This window comes from Sus scrofa, chromosome 4 (assembly GCF_054392235.1).
Source record: "Sus scrofa isolate SSC_HxYL_T2T_F1_AM1 chromosome 4, Sscrofa_HxYL_maternal_Yorkshire_Landrace_v2.0, whole genome shotgun sequence".
NCBI lineage: Eukaryota > Metazoa > Chordata > Mammalia > Artiodactyla > Suidae > Sus > Sus scrofa.
In genome coordinates, this window is record NC_139386.1 from 15571917 (window position 1) to 15590712 (window position 18796).

Consider the following 18796-nt stretch of genomic DNA (forward strand, 5'->3'; position numbering starts at 1 on the left):
GAATCAAGAAGCATTTCTTCTTCTTCTTTTTTTTTTTCTTTTTAGGGCATATGGAAGTTCCCAGGCTAGGGGTTGAATTGGAGCTGCAGCTGCCAGCCTATGCCACAGCCACAGCAATGCTGGATTTTTAACCCACTGAGCGAGGCCAGGGATCAAACCCACATCCTCATGGATACTAGTCAGGTTCTTAACCCACTGAGCCAGGATGGGAACTCCTAAGTCCACCTTTATTTCCTCCCTTCCTTCTTTCTTTCTTCCTTCCTCCCTCTTTCCTTTTCCTTTCCTTTTCTTTTCTTTTCTTTCTTTCTTTCTTTCTTTCTTTCTTTCTTTCTTTCTTTCTTTCTTTCTTTCTAGAAGAGTTTCTGTTCAATTAAATACTGCTGTAACTAGCACTTTAATTTCATATATACTGACTTGATCTGATTCTACAACAATGTTGTGAAGTGAGTATCAGTGTCCCCATTTTACAGATGAAGAAACTAATGCTCAGCAAAGTGACATTGCTGGCAGTGGTTACACAGCAAGTAGGTGTGAAGATTAGCATGTAGAACCTCTATGCAAACCTGAATGCACCATGTAAATATAAAGAGGGATGACATTCCAACCTTAGCTTTTCCATCTTTTGGTGGCTCCTGGGCTGCAGGTTTGTGTTCCGGCTCTAGCATAGGGGATGAGTCAGGGACGTCAATCAGGCTGGATGGCTGACCCTGAGCCGAGTCGGGTACCACTGTGGGAGGCGGCTCAACATCCACAAAGACATGATCTGTCGGGAGCTCCTGAACAGAGCTGAGGGTCCCAGAGGGCTCAGTGGCCATAAATGAATCTGAAACCACTGAAAATAAAGTACATGGGATCAGGCAACTGGGCTACAATCCGGGTGATCCTTTCAGGGACCCAGTGTTGGGAATCAGACAGACCTGGATTCAAATACAGCAACTTCCTAACATCTCTGAACCTCACTTTCCATATTTATAAAAATGTCAGTAAAAATACCCATGTCACTCGTAGATAAATTAGATCATTTTTTTTTTCTTTTTGTCTTTTGTCTTTTTAGGGCTGCATCTGCAGCATATGGAGGTTCCCAGGCTAGGGGTCGAATCAGAGCTGTAGCTGCCGGCCTGCACCACAGCCACAGCAATGCCAGATCCAAGCCGCATCTGTGACCTAGACCACAGCTTGCGGCAATGCTGGACCCTTAACCCACTGAGCGAGGCTAGGGTCCAACCCGCACCCTCATTCATAGCCATCCAAATGGAAAATACCAAACACCAACTAAAACAAGACAATCAGAAAGTTGGATAAGAAGGGTTCCTGTATGGCTCTGCCGGGTAAGTATCTGGTATTGTCCCTGGCCCAGGAACTTCCCCAAGCTGCACGTGCAGGGGAAAAAAATAGTTGGAATAGCAGGTGCTGTTAAGGAGGAGGGAAATGGGACTCCAGATGCAGTGATGGCGGGAATATAAACGGGTATAGACTAGTGTAGCCCAGTGCAAACAAGTACAGCTCTCGGGAGCGCCCCCTGGAAGGACTTAATGAAATTGCACGTACACGTTCTCTGAGAACCAGTAAGCTTACTCCTGGATGTGTGGTCCAAAGAAAATTCCACACGGGATTCTCCCTCGAGGACCACACTTACTGCATAGTTTGTGGAAGGAGGGAGCTGGAGGCAGCCCAGGAGCCCGATAGGAGGAAAAAACAAGCACAGCGCGACCAATGCAGCAGGTCACGGTAACAATCGAAAGTACCCACAGCAGCGCGGATAGATCTCAAAACACAGCTTTGAGTGAAAAAAGTGGGAAACTAAATGAAGATTAGAACATCGAATCACATCTGTCGACTAAATAGATTGACATTTTACAAGGATCTGCAGTAGGGGACCCGCCGAGGGGAGGAGACTGGGAGTAAGATGGGGGGGGTGGATATAAGAGAAAAGCCTTACACAGACCAGTGATGACGGTACAGTAGGAACTACCTGGTCTCTGTGCCTGAGATCCCAAACAGAACAAATGCCAGTAGCATCAAGAAAAGAAAAATGTCAGGATCAGGAGGGAACTTGAGTCACAGTCAAAGAAGCCTTCTTGGGAAGTTGACCTTGACATCAGGCTAAAAGTCAGAGCGTGGCAGCAAAAGGAGAGGGCACCACTGGGGCAAATTCCTTCAGAAGGATCCACTTGACCATGGGGCCTGTCCTTTGGGCCAGGGCCCAGTGCAGGCACCTGCAGGCACCACGGCTTGGTAGCCTATAGCTCCAGAATCTAGAAGGCGCTTCCTACCTTGGCCAAGTTGGGTTCCGTCCACCTGTGAGGCGAGGGCCAGGGGCTCCCTAGATTTACACAGATACTGTTTCAAGCAGTTGATGGTGTAGGTGCCCACCAGGGTGCTCCTCCCGAAAGCTCGCCAGTCCACCACGCAGATGCTCAGGGGCGGGTGCAGAAGCTCGTTCTCAGGCAGCTCCTGCCGGGTGAGGTCAGGGTGAAGTGGGGCACTGCCTGGGCTGGGCCTGGCTGCTGGTGCCCTGCTGACCCGTTCGGGCGGCAGGACCAGACCAAGCCAGGCACCCTGCCTTGTCCTCTCCCTCTAGGTCACCCCTGTGCCCTGCCAGAGTCTGGAGCACTGCCTTCTCAAGCCAGGGAGTCGTGACCCCAAAATAGGAGGGAGGGCACGAACCATTCACCCCAGGTGTAAATTGCAAACATTCACCCACTTCCAAATTTTCTACCGCAGTTGCCTACAATCCTCTTGTCATTATTTATCCAAACTCGCATTTCAGATGAACATATATCCAGACTCGATATAAAACAGGTGAAAGTTGGCGTTCCCTTTGTGGCTCAGCAGGTTGAGGACATGCTCTTGTCTCCTTGAGGACGCGGGTTCCATCCCTGGCCTCCTCGCTCAGTGGGTTAAAGATCTGGCATTGCCGCAAGCTGCATCATAGGTCATAGGTAACATATAGAGCTCAGATCCGGTGTTGCTTTGGCTGTGGCATAGGACTCAGCTGCAGCTCTGCTTCAAGCCCTAACCCAGGAACTTCTAGATGCCTCGGATGAGGCCCATTAAAAACAAACAAACAAACAAAAAACGATGACAACAACCACCACCACCAAAAAAAAAAAAAAAAAAAAGAGGATGAAAGTTGAACCATTTTAGATGGAGCTGGGGGTGAGGGGTTAGCACCACCCCACCCACTCCTTAACCCCAGAGACCCTCCCCCGCCTGGAGTCTCAATGAAGCCTAGTGTGAAAGGTTTGCAAGCACATTAGGCATTCTTTAATTCTCATCTTTAGACCAGGTGGCCATTGGAGCTGACTGGGTTGGACAAAGTAAACCCTGACTTCACAGTTGGTTCCAAATCAGAGCACAGAAAAGTACCAAACCAAACAAAAGCACAGGTGTCCAACACCACTTTAGCAGCAAAATTCACATGTAAACTGCTGACAGGCAATGTACAAATTTCTTTTTAATCTGACCATTAAAATAAGGGTCCTGATGGTACCTCCTAGGCCAGTGGCTCTCAGACTTCAGTGTGTATCAGAGTCACCTGCAGGGCTTGCTAAGTCAGAGGTGTCTGGGCCCCAGTCACCACCAGTTTCAGATTCAGTACTACAGGGGCAAGGCCTGGGAATATGCATGTCTAATGAGTCCCTGGGAGATGCTGATGAGCTGGGGATCACACTTTGGGAACCACTGTCAACCTGCTTTGATTACTGTTTGATCTACCCCTGGAACCTTTAAAAACAAAACAAGAACAAAAGTCTCTTTTATCCCATTCTGAAATTCTGGCTTTTCACTGAATTAGACTATTCTTTCTTTCTCTTGTCTTTTCATCTTTTCTAGGACCGCACCCACGGCATACGGAGGTTCCCAGGCTAGGGGTCGAATCGGAGCTGTAGCCACCAGCCTACGCCACAACCACAGCAAGGCAGGTTCCAAGCTGTGTCTGCAACCTACACCACAACTCATGGCAATGCCGGAACCTTAACCCACTGAGCAAGACCAGGGATCGAACCTGCAACCTCATGGTTCCTAGTTGGATTCGTTAACCACTGTGCCACGATGGGAACTCCAAGACTATTCTTCCTTGTAAGTCGTGGATGCCTGAACATCTAAAACATCTCCCCCAGCCAGGCTCAGGGAGGAGTGGGTGGCGTCTGTGGCAATAAGGGACCGAGCAGGGGAGGGGGGAGGGAGACCCGCACCACTTCGAAAGCATCTGCCTGGACGCTGAAGTTGGGGTTGTTCTTGTAGCTCTGGATCACACAGGACTTGACTCCGCACCCCCCACACTCGATGAGGACCTGAGGACGATCCACCGAGAGCAGCTGCACCTTCTTCATTTCTCGGACTCCCCAGAAGAGGACCTGAGGAGAGGATCAGCAGGGCTGTTACCCACAGGCCCAGGGAGAGGCCAGCAGGTGCCCTGGCTCAGGGGTGGGAGAGTCAGAGGTGCCAGCCTGAGAACCACCATGTGCTCTTCCAGGAAAGGACGATGCAGCTCCTTGAGGGCTCCGTCTGACCAGCTAAGGCTCCTTCCCGCCCCACAAGTCCCTTCACATGATGCAGGCATGACAGCAATGCGTCAGTGCCCTTTTGTCCCAAAGAGCAACCCAGTTCTTCCCCGCCCCATACCTCCACTCGGTATTTACTCAGCACCGGCCGGATGCTGGCAGGGACTGGGTAGATTTGGGTGACATCCGGTGGGTCAAGGGGAGGGAGCCCTTGCAGCCCAGATGCAGGGACCTACCACACAGAACAAGCACTGGTTAGCACATATACACAATGGAATACTATTCAGCCATAAAAAGGATGATATAATGCCATTTGCATTGGATGGTTGGAACTAGAGATTCTCCTACTAAGTGAAGTAAGTCAGAAAGAGAAAAACAAATATCATATGATATCACTTACATGTGGTATCTAGACCACGACACAAATGAACCTATCTACAGAACAGAAACAGGAGTTCCTATTGCAGCCCAGTGGTAATGAACTCGACTAGCAGCCATAAGGACAAGTCCAAGCCCTGGTCTCACTCAGAGGGTTAAGGATCTGGCATTGCCATGAGCTGTGGTGTAGGTCGCAGAGGTGGCTCGGATCTGGTGTTGCTGTAACTGTAGTGTAGGCTGGCAGCTGCAGCTCAGATTCAACCCCTGGCCTGGGAACCGCCAGGTAAGACCCTAAAAAGACAAAAAAACAAAACAAAACATAAACAGATTCACAAGGAGAGCAGACTTGGAGTTGGCAAGAGCGAGGGGACTGGGGGAGGGATGGAGTGGGAGGTTAGGGTTGGCAGATGCAAAAGCTATTATGCACGGAAGGGACACAGTCCTACTGCGTACACAGAGAACTACATTCAGTGTCTCTGATAAACCATAATGGAAAATAACATTTAAAAAAGGGTTGTATATAATCACTTTGCTGTATAGCCAAAATTAACACAACATTGTAAATCAGTTACGCTTCAATTTAAAAAAAAAAAAAAAAAAGAACTTTTTTTTTTTTTTTGTCTTTTTATCCTTTTAGGGCCGCTCCCGTGGCATACGGGGGTTCCCAGGCTAGGGGTTGAATCGGAGCTGTAGCCACCAGTCTACACCACAGCCACAGCAATGTCAGATCCAGGCTGTGTCTGCAACCTACACCACAGCTCACGGCAACGCCAGATCCTTAACCCACTGAGCGAGGCCAGGGATGGAACCCGCAACCTCATGGTTCCTAGTTGGATTCGTTAACCACTGCGCCACAACAGGAACTCCCAAAACAGAACTTTTTTTTTTAAAAGAAGAGGAAGTTAGGAGACGGAAGGAAGATGAATGCTGCTGTACAATCACTTCATGGGAAAGACTGTCACTGTTTTCACCAAAAGAATGTTTCCAGCTGAAAATGTAAATCAAGACCATGCATTTTATCACCGTTAATTATTTCTTCATTGACAAATGCATTCATTCACAAGGGTGAGCCACACTTAGCACTTACGATGAGGCACAGATTACGAGGGTCAGAAGCTCTCAGTAAGCTCACAGCATAGAGGGGACGAAAAAAGACAAGTAGGTATGTGGTCACGACCTCACCCATGTCAGGGGAACCACAGCCATGGGATGAAGGGGCTCTGATCGGATTCCGAACCTCTGAGACTTAACTCTCCCCCCACTATCCGCTCCAGGAGAGTCATTCAACCACATAGAGACTATGCCTTAATCAGTGAAACAGCAAATGAAGTCTTTTGAAGGCAGACCTCCAGGAAAAAGTGTCATTTCCTGTGCATCTGGAGTTAAAAACCACAGGAGGACAATCTCTGTGCTATGTTGAAATTTTGCACAAAGGACTTAGGAAGTCTCCTCAGGAAAGGGTCTTTCACACCGTGTGGGCCGCCTCGAAATATCTTCAAGACCTGGCTCTACATGTATGTCTTTTAAGAAGCGGCCCCTGGAGTTCCCATCATGGCGCAGCGGAAACGAATCCGACTAGGAACCATGAGTTTGCGGGTTCGATCCCTGGCCTCGCTCAGTGGGTTAAGGATCTGGTGTTGCCATGAGCTGTGGTATAGGTCGCAGATGCGGCTTGGATCTGGCATTGCTGTGGCTGTGGCATAGGCTGGCGGCTACAGCTCCAATTAGACCCCTAGCCTGGGAACCTCCATATGCCACGGGTGCAGCCCTGAAAAAGACAAAAAAAAAAAAAAAAAAGAAGAAGAAGAAGCTGCCCCTGAATCGGTCCCGGCCACTGTGGCCATGCTCCGACCCTTCTGTCCTTGGAGGTTTCTGTGTCCTCTGGAGGCTTAGTGCAGAAAGTAGTGTAATGAGCCCAGAAACTAGGCATGGCTGTGTGACTTTGCATGAGTCCCTTTCCCTCTCTGGGCCAGCTGACTCTTCAAGACCCTCGGGAGCCAGATGTTCTATTAAACATTGCTTTATGGGAGCTCCCATTGTGGCTCAGCAGTCCGTGAGGACATGGGTTCGATCCCTGGCCTCACTCAGTGGGTTAAGGATCCAGCGTTACCATGAGCTGTGGTGTAGGTTGCAGATGCAGCTCGGATCTTAAGTTGCTCTGGCTGTGGTGTAGGCCAGAGGCTATACCCATTTGACCCCTAGCCTGGGAACCTCCATATACCATGGGTGCAGCCCTAAAAGGACAAAATAGAAATAAAAATTAAAATAAATATCGCTTTGGAGCAGGAGGTTTTCCTCAAGGTGGGAGCTTGTCTGACTTGGCCAAGAGGAAGTTTGTGTGTTTGTTTGTTTTGGTCTTTTTAGGGCCATACCTGGGGCATATGGAGGTTTCGGGGCTAGGGGTCAAATCGGAGCTGTAGCCGCTAGCCTATGCCACAGCCACGTGGGATCCAAGCCACATCTGCGACCTACACCACAGCTCATGGCAATGCCAGATCCTTAACTCACTGAGCGAGGCCAGGGATCGAACCTGCAAGCTCATGGTTCCTAGTCGGATTTGTTTCCGCTGCGCTACGATGGGAACTCCAAGGAAGTCTGTCTTCATCTCATTTCATTGTCAGACCCCTCACTTGATGCTCCAAATCCAGTGGGTTCTTGATAAATGTTTGTTGACTAACTGAAACATTGGCTCCATATGCTCGAAAAAGCCTAATTGCTCATCAAAACCTGCAAATCACAAACATATCACCCTTTCTTTCTCACAGACATATTCTAGCTGGCAACAGCAGATGTGGTTAAGCCAGTTATAAGAAAGCCCAGAGAAAAGAAGACAGCAGTCACTGCAGATGCCAAGTAGGCTCCAGAAAATGATGCTGCAGAAGGAACCAGACCAGACACAGGAGCTGGGAGAAGATGAGGTGAACACTGCCTGGGGCTGAAGAGGGGAGGGATCCATCCCCTCCTGAGAAAGCTAATTGTTCCCGTAGCTCCCAAGATAAAGCCACAAAACAGCTGTGATGGTGGCACAGGATGGTGCCTCTGGATGTGCTTTAAAAAGGACTATATAAAAAGGACTATATGTTTGCCTGTCTTGGGGCTGCTGAGATGCTGGCCTGGAAAATGCCTTAAAGAAGCTCCTTTCCGAAGTGCCTCAAAGATGCCCTTAAGAGTTTAACATCCTGGATGGCTCCCACAGCGTGGTGGAGACTGAGCAACTCCCAGATAAGATTAAGCTTTTTCAGAGTGAAACGGGTTGGCTGCTGACCTATAAACCGCATGATGTGCAGTTATTTATTCAGCACAGGGGGCCAAGGGATGGAAAAGAATGGTTATGAAGGCAAAATGGTGAGAAGCAGGATAACTGGTCCAAAAGCCAGACTGCTCTAAAGTCCCAATGGAGACAAAATATCAGGACCTCAAAGGAAGTCCAGCTGCAAGACCAGGACAAGGGACCTAGGGTGCAGAATTTAAGGAGGTGCCACCCTCGGGGCCAGGTAGGACCCTCGGCCCAGCCCCACCCATCTGAAAAATCACTGATGCTGCTTTCTCTGTCTCCCCAGCCCATCATCCGCACCTCCATTATTCTTTGTATTTAGTGCAATGGATGGGTACCAGTTTTGGGCTCCATCACTTAACTAGCTGTGGAACTAAGAAAAATGACTCAGTATCACTCAGAGTCAGTTCTGTCATGTGTAAAGTGAAAATAATGATTTCCGATTCATGAGTTGCTGTGAAGAACTGAGGAGGCAGCATGCAAAGCACTTGGCACACTTTCTGGCGCCTAGTAAGTTCCCAAGGAGTGAGGGTACGCTGGAAATTGACAGGCCTGCTTGTAAAGATGAAAGCTCAAAAAGGAAGAAAGGAGGGAAGGAAGGAACAGAGGGAGGGAGGAAGGAAGGAAAAGAGGAAACCCCAGGGAGTTCTCTTGTGGCTCGATGGGTTAAGGATCTGGCATTGTCACTGGTCACTGCTGTGGCACAGGTTTGATCCCTGGCCCAGGAATTTACACATGCCTTGGGTGTGGCTGAAAAAGAAATGAAAAAAAAAAAAAAAAAAGATTAAAACTCAACTTCAAAATCATCTTAGTCTTTTTTTTTTTTTTTTTTTTTTTGTCTTTTTAAGGGCTGCACCCGCAGCATATGGAGGTTCCCAGGCTAGGGGTCCAATCGGAGCTGTAGCTGCCAGACTACACCACAGCCACGGCAATGCCAGATCCAAGCCGTGTCTGTGACCTGCACCAAAGCCGGATCCTTAACCCACCAAACAATGCCCATGTCCTCATGGATACTAGTCGGGTTCGTTAACTGCTGAGCCATGACAGAAACTCCCCAAAGTCGTCTTAGTCTTTAGTTGGACTCAAATGCTGCAGAATTGCTAGTACCCCCCATCTACCCCAGAAGCAGACTGAAATCCTCTCTTGAGGAAAATGCTATCAGCCTAGGCTCAGAATTTCTCAACATAGCTTACGTGAATGAGTGAATAAATGTACTTGAAAATATTGTATTGAGTCGACTGCGTGTATAATAGTACCGTCGGCTCCCCTGTGTGATATGAAGATGAATTTCACACCCCACTGTCAATCCATCAGCCAGTCCTGTGGACGCTGCTTTGATGTACATCCAGAGTCCACTTCTCTTCTTTTCCGTGCCTACAATCTTATTGAACTACAGTTGATATTGTGCTAGTTTCAGGTGTACAGAAAAATGATTCTGACATATACATCTGTGTGTGTCTGATGTATACACATATATCAGAATCATATATATATATGTATATATATATATATATAATTTTTCAGATTCTTTTCCATTACAGATGGTTACCAGATATTGAATGTAGTTCCCTATGATATGTGGTAAATCTTCGCTGCTTATCTATTCTATGCATAGTGGTATGTATCTACTAATCCCATACTCCTAATTTATCTGTCCGCCTTGCCCCTTTGGGAACCCTCAGTTTGTTTTCTATATCTGTGAGTCTGTTTCTGTTTTGTAAATAAGTTCATTTGCATTTTTTTTTCAGATTCTCCATGTAAGTGATATCATAGGATACTTATCTCCTACCATCTGGATCCCAGCTTCCAGTTCTCCCATCTAGATTACCGAAAGGGCCTCCTGGCTTTCCCCCTTGTAACCGAGCATCCGCAGTGTTTCAACACAAGTCAAACATGATGCTCAAAAATCGTCACCTGACTTCCCATCTTTCATAACGTAAAAGCCAAAGTCCTGGAGTACCCGCTGTGGAGCAGTGAGTGAAGAATCTGGCTGTGTGGCTCGGCTTGCTGCAGAAGCTTGGGTTTAATCCCCTGCCTGGCACAGTGGCTAAAGGATCCAATGTTGCGTGGGTCACAGCTGCAGCTCGGATTGGATCCCTGGCCCGGGAAATTTCACATGCAGCAGGTGGCCGCATTAAAAAAAAAAAAAAAAAGCCAAAGTCCTTCCAAGGTTCCATGTGATCCCTTCCCTGTGACCTCATCTCCTACCTTCTCCCCATTGTTTACGCCACTCCAGCCACACCAGCCTCCTTGCTTGTCCTGTACAAGCCAGGCAGACTCAGGCTTCAGGAGCAGGCACCTGCTGTTCCTTCTACAGCTAAAGCTCTTGGACCAATATCTGTATGACCTACTCCTTTTCCCCTTCAGGTTCTGACTTAAATACCACTTTCTTTTTTTTTTCTTTCTTTTTTTGCTTTTTAGGGCCGCACCCCCGGCATATGGATGTTCCCAGGCTAGGGGTCAAATTGGAGCTGTAGCTGCCAGCCTACACCACAGCCACAGCAGCTCAGGATCCAAGCCATGTCTGCGACCTACATCACAGCTCACGGCAACGCTAGATCCTTAACCCACTGTGCGAGGCCAGGGATCCAACCCGCAACCGCATGGTTCCTAGTCAGATTCATTTCCACTGCGCCACAGTGGGAACTCCTTATATACCACTATCTCAGGGAGCCCCTCCTAGATGCCTAAAATGTCAGCCCTGCCCCCTCCCCCAACACACACGTCCACTGCACCCTTTCTCTCCAGCACTTGTCACACTGCCACTACATTATAATGTACATGGTGTTGGCTCCCCTCCACTAGAAGACAGTTTGTTTTAGTCACTGGTGACTTCTTAGGAGTGTGCCTGGTGTGTGGTAGACAGGTAGATACCCGCTAATATTTGCCTGAGTCCATGAACAGATGCATAAAGGAGTCCTGGCCTTCAAAAAAGATTCAGGAGTTCCCGTCGTGGTGCAGTGGTTAACGAACCCGACTAGGAACCATGAGGTTGCAGGTTCGACCCCTGGCCTTGCTCAGTGGGTTAAGGATCTGGTGTTGCCATGAGCTGTGGTGTAGGTCAGCCGATGTGGCTCGGATCCCGTGTTACTGTGGTTCTGGTGTAGGCCGGCGGCTGCAGCTCTGATTGGACCCCTAGCCTGGGAACCTCCATACGCCGAGGGAGCGGCCCTAGAAAAGGCAAAAAGACAAAACAAACAAACAAACAAACAAAAACTTCCAGATTCATGGAGACAAGGCTGTAAACAATGATCTTATCCAAGTCGGAGTTCAATAGAGAAAGAGGCAAAGTGAGTAGCATGGAAGAGGAGAAAACTTTTGACGGAGGTGGGGGAGGGCGAGCTTCCTGGAGGAGGCGGTCTTGTTCTGAACTATGAGGAGGACCCTTTTCCTAAATAGGTAAATAGAGGCAGGGGTAGGGGCAGGCAGAGGAGGGGGCCATTCGGCCTAATAGGACGGAATGACTAAAAGCAAAGGAGTACCCGTGTGTGCTGAGGTCGGAGACCGGAGAGCAGGTGGTGTAAGAGGCCATAGCATGTGCAGAGTTATGTGCTGAGATGTGACACTGAAAAAGCAGTGTGAAGACAAATTAATTTGGGGAGCATTTAAATGCCAGGCTATGGAAATTTGACATTCTCCTATGGGCTAGGTTTTCTTTTCATAAACTATTAAGAGTTATCTCATAAAAAAAATATATATGTGTGTGTGCTCACAAACATTGGGGAAATGTATTTCAAAAAAGAAATTTCAAAAGTTTCTTGAGCGTTGACTTCTCAGAGTCTTTACCATTTTGAATCTTCCCAAGGGATATAATAGGGAGGATTTCTCGAACTTTCTTTTCACTGTATTTGGAGGGACTGGTGTTCCAAAAAACAGACTTTGGGAAGTGCTCCTGGAGTTAAGGAGCAGAGAGCTACAATATCTAAAGAGGAGAGTGGTGGGAGTTCCCAGTTGTGGTGCAGCGAAAACAAATCTGACTAGCATCCATGAAGACGCGGGTTAGATCCCCGGCTTCCACTCAGTGGGTCGGGTGTCCAGCGTTGCTGTGAGCTGTGGTGTAGGTCACAGATGTGGCTCAGATCCCGGGTTGCTGTGGCTGTGGCGTAGGACAGCAGCTACAGCTCCGATTCGACCTGTAGCCTGGGAACCTCCATGTGCCGTGGGTGTGGCCCTAAAAAGACAAAAACAAACAAACAACCCGGCATCGTCACGGGTACTAGTCAGTTTCATTACCGCTAAGCCCCGCAGGGAACTCTTGTCCCCCGAGTTCTTAAATGGTACCTCCCAGATCCCCAGAAAGAGCTTTCTCCAGACCCAGGATAGCAGGGGGAACGAAGCGCAGCTTCACTGACGTGCAGTTCCGGTAGCGCCAGGCAGACCAGATAGACGCCTAGTGCCTGTCGCTTGCGGTTCACTTACCTGCAGCAGTTCAAAGACGGCAAGGAGGTCCCCTCCAGAGAGGTTCCCGCAAAAGATGGGGTGATAACACAGCCTGGGGGGCTCATAGTCCTGGTCAGCTAGCTTTACAACAGGAGCAGCTACGGTGGCACCCAAATATTCTGGCTTCCCCTAAGGCAGACAAGAAATGAATTTTGGTCCCTGGTCACCTACCTGGTTCTGCTCTGCATCAGTGTGATTTTATAATTAATCCTCACCAACTGTCAGCCTCAGGGTCTCCCTCCTGCTACTGTCTCACTCTCTTCCTCCTCGAGGCACCGCACACCACTTTCCACAGGCTGGGGAACCCATGGAATCATCCATTTAGGATTCCAAGGAATCATCCATTTAGGATTCCAGGGAAAACTCTAAGAGGGTCATCTTAGGGCCTTCCTGGCTCAGGGCTATCTTAGGGGTTCTCTCTCTTCTCAGCATGTTGAGCTCAGGGGAATAACATGAAAATAATCACCCAGGGTAGATGTGAAGGGGAAAAGGAGAAATAAAGTGGCACCGAACATTCCAAAAGCGCTTTGGGGGCGGGGGGGGGGGGGGGCTCACTGCGGTTAAGCACAGGAGTTTGGAGTCTAGGCACGCATGAGCTGGAGTTCCCAGATGCACTGGCTTTCTAGATCTGAGGTCTGGGCCAGTTACTTTGTTGAGCCTCATGCTTTAAAAGAGATTAAAAATACCTTGTTCATGGGGCCATGAGGATTCATGTAATGATATCTGTGCTTTGCACAAGGATGGGCAAACCATAAGTGCTCCATACGTGGTAGTATGATGGTGACGGTGGTGACGGTGGTGGCGAGGCTGATGAGGAGTAAGATCAGTGTGTTCAAGCAACAGAGCACTTCTGCCCTGTTGCTCTTGGCAGTTAAGGAGTATTGGAATAGCTCTGTATGTATACCCCGGTGGGAAGTTTCTCTAAGAACCATTTGATGGTGCATCTCCCACCTCTTCCTCATGCAGGAAGTCCAAGTCCAAGTTCCCCCACGAGCCACGTGGGGCTGGAGCATGGGGATGCTTTGCTAGTCATCTCCGGAATGGCTGTAATGTAAGCTCCATGCAGGCAGGGCTGTCTGTGTTATTCACTGCTGTGTCCACTGGCACAGGACAGAGCCTCATTACATATTTATTGAGTGAAAGCCCTTGGATAAATGACCTCCACGTCCAAGGACAGTGCCCATATTCTCTTTGGCTGAGGCCGGCTTTTAGCACCTGCGCTGCTTTGGACTCATGAACCAGCCCTCGCATTTCCAGCTGTAGAAGGAAGCTTGGTTGAGGTGGAAATGGGTTTGGCTCAGTCACTCTTAAAAACAAACAAATCTGCCTGCTGGTAGTCACTGGTGGCATCAGACCCTTTTCAGGTATGGATGGAGTTAGGGCAGCTGGCTGTGAAATCAGTGATCTGCCACATAATTATTTTGTCCCTAATCCTAGCTAAGAAAAATTAAGCAAAATTAGCCCTGGAGACAAAAGAGTAAACTCAAGCAACCCACTTGCCAAATATAAATTCATTTCTTACAGAGTCAGCTGCCCTGAATGAGGGCACAAGCCACTCAGTGATGAGAGAAAACTCTAGACTGGAAGCCAGGCCCTGCAGAGTCAGACTCTAAGAGCTGATCCCCACCATAGGACGGAGGCCCAGTGTGGCTGCAGCTCACAGGGGTGAATAGAACCTTTTGCATCTACACCTATCTCTCAAAAAGGAAAGTGAAGGAGTTCCCGTCATGATGCAGTGGTTAATGAATCCGACTAGGAACCATGAGGTTTCGTGTTCGACCCCTGGCCTCCCTCAGTGGGTTAAGGATCTGGCGTTGCCATGGGTTGAGGTGTAGACCAGAGGCTCCAGCTCTGATTAGAAGACCCCTAGCCTGGGAACCTCCATATGCCACGGGTGCGGCCCTAAAAGGACAAAAGACCAAAAAAAAAAAAAAAAAAAAAAAAAAGAGAAGGTACAAAAATGTTGGTTTTTTCTTTCTCCGCTACATTTTCTTTTCATTTATTCATTTATTTATTTAATTATTGTCTTTTTAGGGCCACACCCACAGCATATGGACCCCAGACTAGGGGTCGAATTGGAGCTGGAGCCACTGGCCTGCGCCACAGCCACAGCAACATCAGATCCGAGCTGCATCTGCCGCCTCCAACCACAGCCCATGGCAATGCCAGAACCTTAACCCACTGATCGAAGCCAGGGATTGAACCTGCGTCCTCAGGGATGCTAGTCCGGTTCATTAACCGCTGAACTACGACAGGAACTCTCTTTTTTACTTTTAAGCGTGAGAACAGAAGCTTGCTTTTCTGGGCAGGGTTTGGCTTGGGATGGGACCCAGGAAGGCAACGGCTGATGGAGATCTAGAAGGGGGTCTGAAAAGCAAAGGGGCAAAGGAAAATCCATGCAGTCTCTCGGGCGGGTTTAGGAGAAACTTTCAAAACGCTTGATGGTGGTTATGGGTTGTCACATCAAAATACTTAGGACTGGAACTTTGTTGTGAGGGACTCAGTTGGAATGGTACTTATTTTGTGACCTCCTCAGAAAAATCTATATTCTGGGCACTATAGTAGAACACATATTCATAATTACACCCAGCGAGCCCCAATTTACAGATGGGGAACAGGGCCAGAGAGTGGCAGAGAGTAACGCGGAGAAGCAGAATAAGTGTCTAAAGGAACTGCAGCCACACCAGCCGCTCCCACAGGTGTGGGAAAGGGCGGACACGGGAGGCCAAGTGCAAGTTATGGTTCTGCCTCCAGCTAGCTGTGACCTTGAACAAGGCATCTGACCTTTCTGTTTCCTCTTCTCAGAATCAACCGGGGGACTTCGTGCTCTCCAAGGTCCCTGTTCACCTTCTACAACTCTCCCCTCCTCATTTCCTCCTGACCTTGTATCTGGGACCGAGCTACCAGGATGCTCTGAGGAAGCGAGGAGGCTTTAGGAAGCCTTCTTGGAACAACGGTTGTGTTTAATTTATTTGAATGTCTACAGCCTCCGGAGGAAGAAAAGACATTTAACAAAATAAACAAATCCTTGCCTTTCCTTTTAGACTTCTTAATTTTAAAAAGGTGTGTCTTAGTGGTTAAAAAAGAAATCCTCCAGCAAGCTTTTAAATCTGCCCAACATTTCAGAATACAGACATCTTTGGAGAAGAAGAGGTTTGGCTAACATCATAACATGAATGAGATAGAGATGCATGCATTGTTTCAGGGCTTGAAAGCCACAGCTAAAAAAAAAAAAAAAAGTGACAGTACATCCATTTCCTTACAGCCAGGCAAGACCAGGACAGACCTTCTGTTCTCAAATGCATGGACAATTTTATCAAGCAGCAACAAGACACAGAACTAGCTGGAGGCTGGGGACAACTGCTGGTTGCTTTATATTAATTATATTCCTGAAGAAGTGCGTCCACTGAAGTTTTATGAGCCAGATCCTATTTTAATTGTCATCTAAAGGGAAATCTAAGCCCCGTTTGCTTTCGTAAAGCACCTGATCGTTGCCAATTTTCCTTGTTCTGTAAATCACTGTTCCCCCAGGGAAGGGTCGCCTCGGGGCACAGGGACAGGCTGGTCAATAAAGTATGTTATGAATACAGCATTTTTATCGAGGCCACATCAGCATGGCCCTAGGACACTCACCACCGCATCACTGTCATACAGCTCCACCACCACCGAAGGCGGGGACTCAGCCAGCTCCTTCTGGTCTCCATGTAGCACCAGGTCATTGAACAGCAGCATCTGGTTCCAGGTGGGGGAGAGGGTCTGGGAAATCACCTGGAAGGTGGGGCCGACGGGAAAGCAAAAGCTCATTGGAATGGGTTGGAGGGGGCTCCGAGGTGCATTCGATAGACACGGACTTTACTGAGGGTCAAGGGGACACATCCTCGTCACCACTGCTCACTCATTCAACGTGCAAACAACAAAGGAGACTTCGGAACTACTAAGCACCAGAAGCTAGGGATGCAGATTCCCTGCCCCGGAGGAGCCTACGTTCTGTACGTGCATGTGATGCGTAGAAGCCCTGCAGCAGTCAGCACGTTGCACCCGAGACTCGATACACTTTACTGAGCAAGTACTATGTGCCGGCTGCGGTACTGCACATACAGTGTCTCATTCAAACTTCCCAGCAACTCTGGGAGGTGGACACGTACCCAAGGCTCACTTGTCCAGAGTCAGCCCAGGGCAGAACAGGGATTCAACTCAGATCATCTGGCATCCAGCCTCACCAAGAAGATGCTGAGATTATCCCCATTTTATGGAAGGGCGAACTGAGGATGAGGGAGCTCTAGTGATTCTTCACTCGTGAGCAAATAAAATTTTATGGCCAAATCCTCAAAAGTAGATTTTCAATCTTCTATTCCTTACATGGAATCCTACTGTTTTGTGCATATTTATTTGTCTGCATGGAACTGACCGGGACGGCGTCTTCAGAATAACCTTCATCATTTTCTTTTCTTTTCTTTTCTTTTTTGTCTTTTTAGGGTGACACCCACAGCACATGGAAGTTCCCAGGCTAGGGGTTAAATTAGAGCTGCAGCGGCCAGCCTACGCCACAGCCACAGCAACGCCAGATCTGAGCCTCGTCTGTGACCCACACCACAGCTCATGGCAACACCAGATCCTTAACCCACTGGGTGAGACCAGGAATTGAATCTGCATCCTCATGGATACCTAGTCGGAATCGTTATCATTGAGCCACAAGGGGGAATCCTAACCTTCATAATTTTGCATGACATTCTTCCTCCCCTAGCCAGCAGTGACACTGGAAGTTAGCTGCATTTAATACACAGATGCAGAAACCAAAGGACAATGAAGGACAACCTGCCTTATTGGTCCAGAACCACGAGTGTCTCACCTAGAAATGGCTCAGAGCTCCCCTGCCAGGCCATTCAAGTGGTCCCTTCAGGAGGCAGGGTGTGATGGGCTCACTCCTTTATTTAACTGGATGTTTGGAAACATGCCAGGTTGACAGAGCTAAAGGTTAGGGGTGCTTTGCAGGATGGGTGGACTCTGGGGAGAAATTGCTGCAGGAATATATGAGGCCAGTCCTGGAAAGATGTCACCGTCACCATCGCCCAGGCTGTGCAGGCAAGTGGGCAATTTCACAGGTTCACCCAGACCGCACAGCAGCTGCTGGGTCTTGAGGAAATTTCCATGCCATCTCTGAACTGCACCCTTCCCTCTCGCCGTTCACGCTAGGCAGGATTGGCGAGAGCTCTGGCCTGGATTAATGAACTGCTCAGCCTCCAAAGCCCAAATAAAACTGTCGTCTTAAGAGTTTTACATCCAGAGCCATTTCTAGTCACAGCATTAAATCATTTGCATTGTGGTGGCGAAAGAATATTTTTATTGCTCTTTTTTTATGTGAGTCATAAAAATAGCATGCATTCCACAATTTCCTTCCTTCCTTGCCTTTCACTTGAGTATTTTATGCCTCAGACACAGTGAGGTTTTGAACATAACGTTTCGGAGAAAATCTGAGCTTTTTGGACAGCAGGAAAATGGCTTCGACCAACCCACGCACAGGAGTTAACGATGTTGCGGTGCAAAGTTGCCCTGTGCCCGCGAATGACTTCACGAGAACCATGTGTTTCTCGGTTGCTTTTGAAAATAGAAACGCCCGTCTTTTTTTGCAGCATGGACCCAACAGTGTGATACCAAAGCCATTTATGATTCTCTTGGCATCTTCCCTGCAGAAATATTCTGATGGCTGCCTTGGCAATTTGGGCTATAATTGCCAGTTGATAAGATTCCAAAGGCCACCATTCATTCTTTCATTCATCATGTATTTATTCCTCCAAGGTGCCAGGTACAATATTAGGCACTAAGACAGCATCTGGTGCAAAGCACGTGCTTAATAGCTACTGGCATGAATGAACAAGTGGGTATTGGCCTGTCCCAGGAGTAAAAGGACCATGTGGCCACCTTCGAGAGGTATTGAAAGGCTCACGCTCTCCTCATCACGCACTGTTTTCTTTGGGGGTTATGAATTATCACCTTGTTCAATGACATTGTTGGAGAGATGATGGTAACACTTCAGTTTAACACTTTGGAGAAGGAGTGAGATGGATGGAGTGTGGCTTTAAAATCAGAGACTCTCCTGGAAGGGAAACTTAGTCGTATCACTTGCCTATTTTGACTCGGACAGATGATTTAATCTCTCTGAACTTTAGTCTCACTCATTTCAACGGCGTTGGCGCCTATC

At 48.3% G+C, this 18796-nt stretch overlaps 1 protein-coding gene across 5 annotated transcripts in view; it reads right to left on the reverse strand.

Moving 5' to 3' along the window:
- Positions 1-18796, reverse strand: part of FER1L6 (fer-1 like family member 6) — a 188607-nt gene that overhangs the window by 53265 nt on the left and 116546 nt on the right. For all 5 annotated transcript variants that reach the window (XR_014843370.1, XM_085021681.1, XM_021088953.2 and 2 more), the window contains 6 exons: positions 16231-16365; positions 12577-12726; positions 4627-4737; positions 4197-4358; positions 2274-2454; positions 606-832 (listed from right to left, as the gene is read on the reverse strand). Coding sequence is in view for 4 of the 5 variants with exons in the window: in XM_085021681.1 (XP_084877807.1) it covers positions 606-832; positions 2274-2454; positions 4197-4358; positions 4627-4737; positions 12577-12726; positions 16231-16365 (966 nt within the window). In the remaining variant the exon portion in view is untranslated. The remainder of the gene's footprint in view (positions 1-605; positions 833-2273; positions 2455-4196; positions 4359-4626; positions 4738-12576; positions 12727-16230; positions 16366-18796) is intronic.